Here is a 12,651-nt window from a genome sequence, read left to right on the forward strand (position 1 = left end):
GAAACCAATGACCTTCTGCATGCAAGGCAAACACTTTACCTCCATGCTATCTCTCTGGCCCCAAAAGTCTACATTTTAATAGTGTTTTCATTTTCTGGACTGTGCAGCTACATTCACAGTCATGTGACAACCTCATTTGTTTAATAATGTTATCCCCATAGAAATACACCTTTTTTTTTTTTTTTTTTTTTGGTTTTTGGGTCACACCGGCAATGCTCAGGGGTTATTCCTGGCTCTACGCTCAAAAATTGCTCCTGGAAGGCTCAAAGGGATGCCAGGATTCGAACCACCGTCCTTCTTCATTTCTGCATGCAAGGCAAATGCCTTACTTCTGTGCTATCTCTCCGACCCTGGAATATACCAATTTAGATGCCAATATGTAGCTGAAGTCACTTCAGGTTCAGAAACAAATAAAATGATAGAAAGGTCAGCTAACAACAAAAGTTTAGTTTAATTTAGCAGCTAAACCTTGTGCAATGACTTAAAAGGCTCACTGGAGATATATTGAGGAAGAAATGCTGGATGCAAAAAACTCTACGTATTGAAAAAAAAGAAAAGGGAGATAGCTCAGGGGCCAAGGTGTCCATCTTGTGCAAGACCCAAGCTCAATCAATCACCAAGACTAACTTGGTGGCCCTCAACATTACCACTTTGCCATAGAACTGTCCAGCCTGGCTGGCTGAGAATTACTGGAAAGTCCCCCTCCAAAGAAAATAGGAAAACCTCATCTACACTGCTGGATGTCATGACTCTGGTTATCCTTCTGTGTTAGGGAGAAAAGGGGGTTGGTTGGTGGAAGCATTTGGAAAAATTCAGGAGGTGATTTCTAGAATGCTGAAATTCTATTTATTTATTTATTTTCTTTTTTGGCTTTTGGGGCATATTTGGCAGTGCTTAGGGCTGCTCCTAGCTCCGTGCTTGAGGGTACAGAGTAATGGCTGGATCAAACCTACTCCTGCATGTAAACCATAAGCTTAGCCCGCTCTCCAACCTCTGAAGTAGTATTTCTTGAGGGTATAATCTGATGCATGAGCGTGAAATTTTTTATTACATAAATTGTACACTTGTTACATGTGTAATTTTATACACTGTATTTTAAATAAAAACATACTTTACAAAGCAGCTGTGCAAGGAGAAAAAGCGTAAGTGAAACTAAAATATATTCACTTCAGATTAAAAAAAACTTCGGCTCAGATAAAGCAATATAAATCAAAGCAGAAAAACATTAGTAGGGAATTAGAAAATTAAAGGTTACATAACAAAATTGCAATAAGAACCACAGTCCTAAATCGGAAAAGATGGCACAATTAGGAATTCTATGCGTGAGGGTTTTGTTTTGTTTTTGAGAAGGCATGTCAAGCAATTCTCAGGGGTCTTTGCTGGCAATATCCAGGGGACCATACACTATACCTGGGTTGGCCAATGCCAGAGCATTAAGGCAAGTGCATTAACTTCTATATATCTGTTCAGGCTCCTCTATGAGTTAGTTTATTAGCAGTTCAGACACAGTTGAAGAATTATTAAACTGAAAGATCAGGGACCGGGCCCGGAGAGAGAGCACAGCGGCGTTTGCCTTGCAAGCAGCCGATCCAGAACCAAAGGTGGTTGGTTCAAATGTTGGTGTCCCATATGGTCCCCCGCGCCTGCCAGGAGCTATTTCTGAGCAGACAGCCAGGAGTAACCCCTGAGCAATGCCACGTGCGGCCCAAAAACCAAAAAAAAAAAAAAAAAAAAAAAAAAAAAAAGAAAGATCAGGGACCTGAGCAATAGTATAGTGGGTGGAGCATACATAGCTGAGCTTGGTTCCATCCCTGGCATCCCATACAGTCCCCCAAATACTGCCAGGAATGATTCCTGAGTGCAGAACCAGGAGTAATCCCTAAGCATTACTGGGTATGGCCCCAAATCAAGCAACCAACAAAATATATAAATGAGATAAGGTGCATAAAGATCCTGTGAAAGGTTCTACAGCTTTATTATCACATTAGGAATTCTAGAAAGAAAAGTATTAAATAGAATGCATTCCTCAAAAAAATTTTTCACTCTACCAGGTGTGATCCCTGAGCACAAAACAGAAGATAGTAATGAGCAGTGTCAAATATGGACCAAATTCTCCACCTAAGAATAATAATTACCAGGGCCAGAGCAATAGCACAACAGGTAGGGCATTTGCCTTGCATGAGGCCAACCTGAGTTTGACTATAGAGATAATACCTGAACAAGTATCCCAGAACTGAAAACTATTCCCCTCCCCCTCCCCCTCTCCCTCTCTCTCTTTTGGTTTTTGGGCCACACCCGGTGATGCTCAGGGGTTACTCCTGGCTATGCTCTCAGAAATTGCTTCTGGCTTGAGGGACCATATGGATGCCAGGGATCAAACTGAGGTCCATCCTGGATCAGATGAGTCAAAGGCAATCATTCTACCACCGTGCTATTGCTCTGGCCCCAAGAACTGAAAACTATTCTACAAGTAAAAGAAATTTAGTGAATTTAAAGCAAAAAAGAAAGAAAATTACAAGAGTTGTGAACCGGGGGCTGGAGAGATAGCATGGAGGTAAGGCGTTTGCCTTTCATGCAGAAGGTCATCGGTTCGAATCTCGGCGTCCCATATGGTCCCCCGTGCCTGCCAGGAGCAATTTCTGAGCATGGAGCCAGGAGTAACTCCTGAGCACTGCCGGGTGTGACCCAAAAACCACACACAAAAAAAAAAAAAAAAAAAAAAAAAAAAAAGAGTTGTGAACCAGAGAGATAACACTAGGAATAAAGCACTTATCTTGAACAGGGCCAATCCGAGTTTGATGCCTAGTACCTTATGTGGTCCCTCCCACGCACTGCCAGAAGTGACCCCTGAGCAAAAGTCAAGAGTAAGTCCTAAGCATGGTTCAATATGATCTCCCCTCAAATAAAGATCAAAATAAGAGTTGAGGGCCAGAGAGATAGCATGGAGATAGGGTGTTTGCTTTGTATGCAGAAGGACAGCGGTTGGAATCACAGCATCCCATATGGTCCCCCAAGCCTGCCAGGAGCGATTTCTGAGCATAGAGCTAGGAGTAACCTCTGAGGGTTGCAGGGTGTGACCCAAAAACCAAAAGAACAAACAAACAAATAAAAAACCCTGCTTTGAAATAAAGAGTTGAGGCCATTACATTATTGTTATAAAAGGGGCCGAGTGATTACACGTTTGCTGACCTAGGATGGCCCACCTCTGCAAAAAAAAAAAAAAGTAAAAAGATTACAATACACAAAGGATTTTACATATTGATTAAAGTTTCAATCCAACAAGAAGTAACAGTAGGTAGGGTATTATCATGCCTTGTATACAGCCCACTCAGGTTGATTCCCCAGCATCCAGTATGGTCCCCAACCCTGCCAGGAGTAATTTCTGAGAGCAGAGCCAGAAGTAATCCATGACTGCCACTGAATGTGGAGCCCCATCCCCCCCAAAAAAAAAGAAAAAAGAAAAGAAATAACAGGGGTAGAGAATAATGTGGGTAAGGTGCTTGTCTTGCATGCCTGGGCTTAATCCTTTGCACCCCATTCAATTTCTCAAGTCTTCCAGGAGTGATCCCCAAGCACAGAGTCAAGTGTCATCCCTGAGCAAAGCCAGATGTAACCAAAACACAACAATAAAAAAACCCAACAAGATGGGGCCGGAGAGATAGCATGGAGGTAAGGCGTTTGCCTCTCATGCAAAAGGTCATCGGTTCGAATCCCGGCGTCCCATATGGTCCCCCGTGCTCGCCAGGAGCGACTTCTGAGCATGGAGCCAGGAGTAACTCCTGAGCACTGCCGGGTGAGACCCAAAAACCAAAAAAAAAAAAAAGAAAAGAAAAAAAAACCCAACAAGAAATAATTATAAAAATAGCGGCCAAGGGGCCAGCGAGGTGGCGCTAGAGGTAAGGTGTCTGCCTTGCAAGTGCTATCCAAGGAAAGGACCACGGTTCGATCCCCCGGCGTCCCATATGGTCCCCAAGCCAGGGGCAATTTCTGAGCGCGTAGCCAGGAGTAACCCCTGAGCATCTAACGAGTGTGGCCCGAAAAACCAAAAAAAAAAAAAAGCGGCCAAAGCAGTGGTGCAAGCGGTAGGGTGTTTGCCTTGCATGCACTAACCTAGGTTGGCCCGTAGCTCGATCCCTCAGCGTCCCATATGGTCCCCCAAGCCAGGAGCGATTTCTGAGTGCATAGCCAGTGTGGCCCAAAAGCCAAAAAAAAAAAAAAAAATCCAAAAATAGGTAAAAGCTGAACAGAATTAAAGGGAGAAATCATTCTAGCAGCTAGAGCAACAGTATGGCAAGTAATGGCGCCCTTACATGCACCAATCTGGGTTCAACCCGTGCCACCAAATAAGGTCCCTGAGCCTGCCAGGAGAATCCCTGAGTATGGGCAGATGTGGTCTTAAAACCAACCAACCAACCAACCAACCAACCAAAAAAAAGAAAGAAAGAAAAAAAAATCATTCTATAATAAAACTTAGAGCTCACAGCTTCAGTGAAGAACAACCAGATTCACATCAGATGAGAAAAAGATGACTTGAACAACTAAAATCCAAAATGATTAACAGTTACTATATACAAAAAGAAATATTTTTCTCAAGGGCACATAGACAAATAGGCTGGGTCACAGCAAGGTGTAAAAAGTTTTTTTTTTGGGGGGAGGGGTCACACCCTGCAGCGCTCAGGGGCTACTCCTTGCTCTATGCTCAGAAATCGACCCTGCAGGCTGGGTTGGGGGGGGGGGGAACTATGTGGGATGCTGGGAATTGAACCACCATTCTTCTGTGCCTACGGCAAATGCCCTACCCTATGATGTGCTATCTTTCAGGCCCCAAGGTGTAATAAGTTGTAAAAGACTGAAAAATCTGCCAAAATATCTAATCATTATTAAGTGAAACTAGTAGCCAATCAGAAAAAAACCAAAAACATAAAATGCAGAAATATGGAAATGGAACAATATATTCTTGTTTCGGATTTTTTTTTTTTTTAGTTTTTGGGTCACACCCAGCAGCGTTCAGGGGTTACTCCTGGCTCCACGCTCAGAAATTGCTCCTGGCAGGCTCGGGGGACCATATGGGATGCCGGGATTCGAACCTTCTGCATGAAAGGCAAATGCCTTACCTCCATGCTATATCCCCCTTTTTTTTTGTTTGTTTGTTTGTTTTTTTGTGGAACAATATATTTTTAACCAATAAGTTAATGAATAAGTCACTAGGGAAATCAGAAAATAATAAATACAGAGTGTGGAATATGGTTCCGAGGTCTGGAATATATGCTTTGATTGTAGAAGCACTGCATGACCCTCCTGAGCACAGGAGTTGCTCAAAGCAACCCCAAAGCACTAAGCTGGGAGTAGCACCTGAGCTCTGTAATGTGTGACCCCCCCAAAAAAAAGTAAGAAAGCTAAATATTAATATCAAATTGTAAAATAAATTCATACACAAATAATTTTAATAATAGTTAAATACAGGGTTTGAGAGTTGTCTCAAGTGGCAGAGCACATGCCTAACGTGCCTGAGGCAGAGATAGATCCCTCACAGGGCTTCCAAACACTGACAAAAGAAAAAAGGGGAAAAGAAAAAGGCTGCAGGAATAGTACAAACACTCTGCTGGCCTTGCACAGGGGGCAACTGGATTTCTTCCTTGAAACCCCATGAGGTCGGAGCCTCATCAGGAGCGATCCCTATGTGCAGCCTTGAGCACAGCCAGGTATAGTTCCCACCCCTCCAAAAAAAAAAAAAACACATTAATAAAATTATTACTTAGGACAGCTATCATTAAAAAAATTATACAGAGATATAGTATAAGGGTTAAGCATCCCATATGGTCCCCTGAGCACTGCCAGCCGTGATTCCTGAGTGCAGAGCCAGGAGTAATCCCCGAGCATCGCCAGGTGTAATCCAAAAATGAAACAAAAACAAAAACAAAAAATAATAATACAAAATAGCAAGCAGTGGCAAGGATAAAGGAAAAAATCGGAAGATTTGCGTATTGCTGGTGGGAATGTAAAATTACAGGTACATTGTGGAAAGCCATAGTTTTCCAAAAGCTTTAACACAGAACTGCTATATCTTCCAACTACTCCGCTCTTGGTATAACCCAAAAGAAATGAAAGTGGGGGAAGAACACACTAAGGCTCCACTAAAACAGAGATTAAGTGGCATCAATCCCCAGAACGACGAAATTCATTAAGCTTTCACTCTTGGATGTAGTCTGATAATTCTCTTCACTGCAAGACTCAAGCAACATGTATTTTTTTTTTTTTTTTTTGGTTTTTGGGTCACACCTGGCGCTGCTCAGGGGTTACTCCTGGCTGTCTGCTCAGAAATAGCTCCTGGCAGGCATGGGGGACCATATGGGACACCGGGACTCAAACCAACCACCTTTGGTCCTGGATCGGCTGCTTGCAAGGCAAACGCCACTGTGCTATCTCTCCAGGCCCACAACATGTATTTTCACCCTTAGTATTGAAAGAGAATCACCAGAAATGGCCCTGGGACCCCCTGACCTCTACACGGGTGGTCCCCAACTCTTACTAACTTCCCCAAAAATGAATGCAGAGAATCTGTTCCATCCTTGAAGGGAGGAGGAGAGAGTATAGATAAGAATACAACTGGGCCCGGAGAGATAGCACAGTGGCGTTTGCCTTGCAAGTAGCCGATCCAGGACCAAAGGTGGTTGGTTCGAATCCCGGTGTCCCATGTGGTCCCCCGTGCCTGCCAGGAGCTATTTCTGAGCAGACAGCCAGGAGTAACCCCTGAGCACCGCCGGGTGTGGCCCAAAAACCAAAAAAAAAAAAAGAATACAACTTATCTTATAGATAAGAATATAGCCATGTTTTGTATAATTCTATTTCTAGGAAGTTTTTACCTAAAATAGGTAGAGTCATAGAGACAGAAGGTAAGAGAGAGGTTTCCAAGGTCAGGAGGGAATGAGGAGTTATCATTCAACGAAGACAATGTTTCTCTCTTGAATGTTTGAAAAAAATTTTGTATATAGACTATGGGGGTTACTAACCAACATTATGAACAGACATAATTCTGGTTCTTGTTGTTGTTGTTGTTGTTGTTGTTTTTTGGGGGGAGGGGCCACATCCAGCTGCACTCAGGGGTTCCTCCTGGCTCTCTGCTCAGAAAATGCTCCTGGCAGGCACGGGGGACCATATGGGATGCCGGGATTCAAACCAACGCTGGTCCTGGGTGGGCAAATTGCAAGGCAAACACTCTATACTGCTGTGCTATCTCTCCAGCCCCAATTCTGCAATTGTTTTTGTACTTAAAATTGTGGCTGGAAAAATAGATCAACGGTAGGGCACTTACCAGCAGGTTCAATCACCAGATATCCCATAAGGTGCCCCCAACTCTTCTAGGAGTGATTCCTCAGTGCAGAACCAGACTAACCACTTAAGCAATCACCAGGTGTGGTCCAAAAATAAAAATTAATAAAAAATAAATAAAAATAAATAGAACAGGACCTGGAGAGATAGCACAGCGGCGTTTGCCTTGCAAGCAGCCGATCCAGGACCAAAGGTGGTTGGTTCGAATCCCGGTGTCCCATATGGTCCCCCGTGCCTGCCAGGAGCTATTTCTGAGTAGACAGCCAGGAGTGACCCCTGAGCATCGCCGGGTTCGACCCAAAATTAAAAAAAAAAAATTAAAAAAAAAATAAAGTTGGTTAAAATGGTAAAACGTTTATTTTGTGTTTGTTTTGAGCTCCCCAAGCACCAGAGAGGGCCCTGAAGATATTCAATCCGAATCAGATGGGTCAGTGCAGGGCCTGCGAGAGATGTTGGATAGCTTTGGTCCAGCGGTGGGGGGAGGGGAAGTGACAGTTACACCGCAGGAGTGGGAGGGGGTGGGGAATCCCAGTGGCATTCAGAGCATCGGAGCCAACCCTGCCAAGTTTTCATCCACTCAAGAAAATAAAGAGGGTCTGTCTGGAGCTATGGGGCTACAGCGGGTAGGGCCACTTGCCGGGTTCTGTCCCTGGCATCCTATTATATGAGCAGGGCCAGAAGTGATTTCTGAAGTGCAGAGCCAGGAGTAACCCCTGAGCATTGCCCATTGCAGACAATGGTGTTTGATCCTTAGCCTGGTTTGGAAGGAGGAGGAGACAGAAGAAGGGGAAAGGAGGAGAGGAAGAAGGAAAGGGAGGGGGAGGAGGAGGAAAAGTCTCTCTTCTCTCTTCCCCCCACCTGGCCACACAGGTTCCACCCTCGGCCAGGTTTAGATTATTTCAGAAGGAGAAGGAGGAGAAGGAAGACGATGGCCATGACGATGACAAGGACGACAATCTGGCTACTTAGCAGAGCAGCTGCTTGCTTCCATGACCAGTAGGACTTGGTCCTGGAGTAAGGAAGCACTGCCTGGCCCTTAAGTTTCTAAACAAGTTTGGGGTGCCTCTCCAGAATCTTCCCAACCCAACCCAGCAAAACACAACCAAATCTTCTGGGGGGGGGGGAAACAAATATGGCTCATGAGCTGGAGAGAAGTTCCCTTCCGTCTGGGCTCCTAGTTGTGTTGAAAAATTTACTGCTGTTCTTTTGTTTGTTTTTTTATTTGGGGGCCACACCCGACAGCGCTCAGGGGTTCCTCTTGGCTCTGCGCTCAGAAATCACCCCTGGAAGGCTAGGAGTGGGGGACCATATGGGATGATGGGGATCGAACCGGGTCTGTCCTGGGTCGGTTGTGTGCCATGCCAAAGACCCCTCCAGCTGGGCTGTCTCTCTAGATTTTGTTGGAAAAAACCTATCCTGGGGCGCAGCCATTCGAGCCACTGCTTCCCCGGGATGCACCCCAGAGACTGCCCTGACCCCCTAAGTCCTCCAGTGGACGCCATAGCACCAGGCCCCGAGCCCCAGCTCAGGTCACTCCACTCACCACTGCAAGTGGAAGGTGTGGCCGCAATGGATGGCGGCCACGTCGCGGGTGTGGTCGAAAAAGTCAGAGCAGATGGTGCAGAGAGCACGGATCGGCATGGTCGCGGGACTCGGAGGAAGGAGCCCCAAAGGAGGCGAACGGACAACCAAACAACCAGACGATCTGTCTCCGCTCCCGCTTTAAATTCAGTTACAATGCGCGACTTCCGCTAGGAACCGGATATGACGTCACTGTCACTAATTACGGATGCCGGCATCCGATTGAACGAGACGTTGGAAGAGAAACAAACGTCCGCGAGGCCGCAGGGAATTCTGGGGCTTGTGGTTTTTCCGCCTCTGTCGGGAAGCAGTGGCTAGCCAGGCGTGCCAAGTGTGTTGTTGTTGTTATTGTTGTTGTTGTTGTTGTTGTTGTATCGGAGTGAATTCAGGGAGAAACGAGAAGACCGTTGGATATAGAGGGATGAGATTGATTTCCCAATGGAGAGTGTGTCTGTCTCCTCAGCTCTGGCAGCCTCAAGTTTCTAAGGACCAAAATGATGTCCTCATCTTCTCAACTCCTGGCTCTGTGTAGTCCTAGGAAGCTGGACATTGACTGGTCACCCTGTCCCCTCTCCATCCTGGCTTTTTTTGTTTGTTTGTTTGTTTTGTTTTTGGCCCATACCCGGCGATGCTCAGGGGTTACTCCTGGCTGTCTGCTCAGAAATAGCTCCTGGCAGGCACAGGAGACCATATGGGACACCGGGATTCGAACCAACCACCTTTGGTCCTGGATCGGCTGCTTGCAAGGCAAACGCCGCTGTGCTATCTCTCCGGGCCCTCCATCCTGGCTTTATCTACATAAGTCAAGCCGCCTCCCGTTTTGGAGGCAGCAGGGTTAGTGCCCTGACTGTCACTTAGTTCCCAGGAGGATTGGAATAGGTTTGGCATCAGGGAGGCCTACATGCTTCAGAGACCAGTGACTCACAACCCTTCCTTTTTTATTTTTTAATATATGCACATGAGTGTCAGAGAGTACACAGGTTAAGTTGTTGGCCCAATGTTATCCCCAGCACTACATGGTTCCCCCTAACCACTTGCAGGAATCATCTTCAACCCTAGCAGAAGTTCCTGATTTATTTATTTATTTATTTATTTATTTATTTATTTATTTATTTATTTATTTATTTATTTATTTATTTTTGGTTTTTGGACCACACCCGGCGATGCTCAGGGGTTACTCCTGGCTGTCTGCTCAGAAATAGCTCCTGGCAGGCACGGGAGACCATATGGGACACCGGGATTCAAACCAACCACCTTTGGTCCTGGATCGGCTGCTTGCAAGGCAAACGCCGCTGTGCTATCTCTCCAGGCCCGAAGTTCCTGATTTTAAAAAAGTCCAATTCTATCCTCCTGCTACCAAAAGAGAAATGCTTGGGCAGCAGCAATAGTCCAAGAGGCTGAGTACATGCTTTTAGGTAGGAGATCTGGATTCCAGGCCCCCTGTGTGTGTGTATGTGTGTGCATATATATTACACATACATTTTTTTCTTTTTGGGTCACACCCTGTGACGATCAGTGGTGACTCCTGACTACGTGCTCAGAAATTGCTCCTGGCTCAGGGGACCATATGGGATGCCAGGGATCGAACCAAGGTCGGTCATGAATTGGCCATATGCAAGGGAAAAACACCCTACTGCTATGCTATCTGCTCTAGCCTCATACATACATGGTTTCTGTTGTAACCAAATCCCTTTTTGAATATTTAAATATTTTCCCCCATGGGTATTTAGTTCTATTCCATTGAAAAAGATACCATCAGTGAGCATGAATAATCTCAATTGATTGGATACAAGATATTATCAAGAAAAAAAAATTTTTTTTGGTGTTTTGGGCCACACCCACTTGATGCTCAGGGGTTACTCCTGGCTAAGCTCTCAGAAATTGCCCCTGGATTGGAGGGACCATATGGAACGCAGGGGGATCAAACCAGTCCTTCCTTGGTTAGTGCTTGCAAGGCAGACACTTTACCTCTCGCACCACCTCTCCGGCCCCCAAGAAAATTTTCTATGCTCTGAAAGTTTTGTTTCTTTTTTTTGTTTGTTTGTTTGTTTTTGGGCCACACCCAGTGACGCTCAGGGGTTACTCCTGGCTATGTGCTCAGAAATTACTCCTGGCTTGGAGGACCATATGGGACGCCAGGGGATCAAACCTTGGTCCGTCCTAGGCTAGCACATGCAAGGCAGACACCTTAACGCTTGTGCCACTACTCTGGTCCTTTTCTTTTAAATATGAAGAAAGAAACCAGAGCTATAGTATATTGGGTAGGCATTCGCCTTGCATGAAGCTGACCTAGGTTCGATCCCCTGTGTTCCATATGGTCCCCAAGCACTGCCAAGAGTAATTCCTAAATGCAGAGCCAGAAGTAATCCCTGAAACATCGCTGGGTGTGACCCAAAAACCAAAATATAAGAAAAAAATAAAGGAATCACACCAGATAAATTATCTTTGGGGATCTTGCCTGAGAAAGAGTGACTTCTATTGATTCTCCTGGGCAGATAGGGCTGAAGTTTTTCTTTTTTTTTGGGGGGGGGTTGGGCCACACCTGGCGGTGCTCAGGGGTTACTCCTGGCTGTCTGCTCAGAAATAGCTCCTGGCAGGCACGGGGGAACCATATGGGACACCAGGATTCGAACCAACCACCTTAGGTCCTGGATCGGCTGCTTGCAAGGCAAACACAGCTGTGCTATCTCTCCGGGCCCTGAAAGTTTTTCTAGGGGGTTTTATTCATACTATTTTTAGCAACATTACCTCTCCGTGCCCTCCTCCTACCTCCACCTCCCCTTTCTCCAGAAGAAACCTTATGCAGAATCCCAGAATATATGCTAATTTGAAGGAGAACCAGAACAAAGTCCTTTGAGCCAATTGTGGAAAACACAGGTGGAAATTGTGGAAAACACAATCACAAGAAGGAAGAATCGACACTAAGATATGGAGAATAGGGGCCGAAGTGATAGCACAGCGGCAGGACGTTTGTCACGTACAAAGCAGATTCAGGACTGATCTGGATTTGATCCCCCGGCGTCCCATAGGGCCTCCCGAGCCAAGAGCAATTTCTGTTCACAGAGCCAGGAGTAATCCCTGAGCGTCACCAGGTGAGGCCCAAATATAAAAAAGAAAGAAAGAAAGGAAGGAAGGAAGGAAGGAAGGAAGGAAGGAAGGAAGGAAGGAAGGAAGGAAGGAAGGAAGGAAGGAAGGAAGGAAGGAAGGAAGGAAGGAGGAAGGAAGGAAGGAGGAAGGAAGGAGGAAGGAAGGAAGGAGAAGGAAGGAAGGAAGGAAGGAAGGAAGGAAGAAGGAAGAAAGAAAGAAGGAAGGAAAGAAAGAAAGAAAGAAAGAGAAAGAAAGAAAGAAAAAGAAGAGAGAAAGAAAGAAAGGAAAGAAAAAAGAAAGAAAGAAAAGAAGAAGAAAGAAAGAAGAAAGAAAGAAAGAAAGAAAGAAGAAAGAAAGAAAGAAAGAAAAGAAAGAAAGAAAGAAAAAAGAAAAAGAAAGAAAGAAAGAAAGAAAGAAAGAAGAAAAAGAAAGAAAGAAAGAAAGAAAGAAAGATAGATAGATAGATAGATAGATAGATAGATAGATAGATAGATAGATAGATAGATAGATATAGAGAACATTTGGACACTGCTCACCCTGCACCCTCTCCCCAGCTCAGGGAATGCCACTGTGGCCACAGGCAAAATCTTTGTCGTGGCTAGTGTTGGTGGTTCCAGTTCTAAGTTAAGATCAGGATTTTTTGATCAATAGATC

General features: G+C 45.1%; 1 protein-coding gene across 1 annotated transcript in view; it reads right to left on the reverse strand.

Moving 5' to 3' along the window:
* TRAIP (TRAF interacting protein) overlaps positions 1-9,035 on the reverse strand; it is a 28,474-nt gene extending 19,439 nt beyond the window's left edge. Inside the window, 1 exon segment of the mRNA XM_049777370.1 lies at positions 8,873-9,035. Within this exon segment, the coding sequence (XP_049633327.1) occupies positions 8,873-8,970 (98 nt within the window). The 5' untranslated portion in view covers positions 8,971-9,035.
* Positions 9,036-12,651: the final 3,616 nt, after the last annotated feature.

The sequence above is a fragment of the Suncus etruscus genome, chromosome 7 (genome assembly GCF_024139225.1).
Source record: "Suncus etruscus isolate mSunEtr1 chromosome 7, mSunEtr1.pri.cur, whole genome shotgun sequence".
Lineage (NCBI taxonomy): Eukaryota > Metazoa > Chordata > Mammalia > Eulipotyphla > Soricidae > Suncus > Suncus etruscus.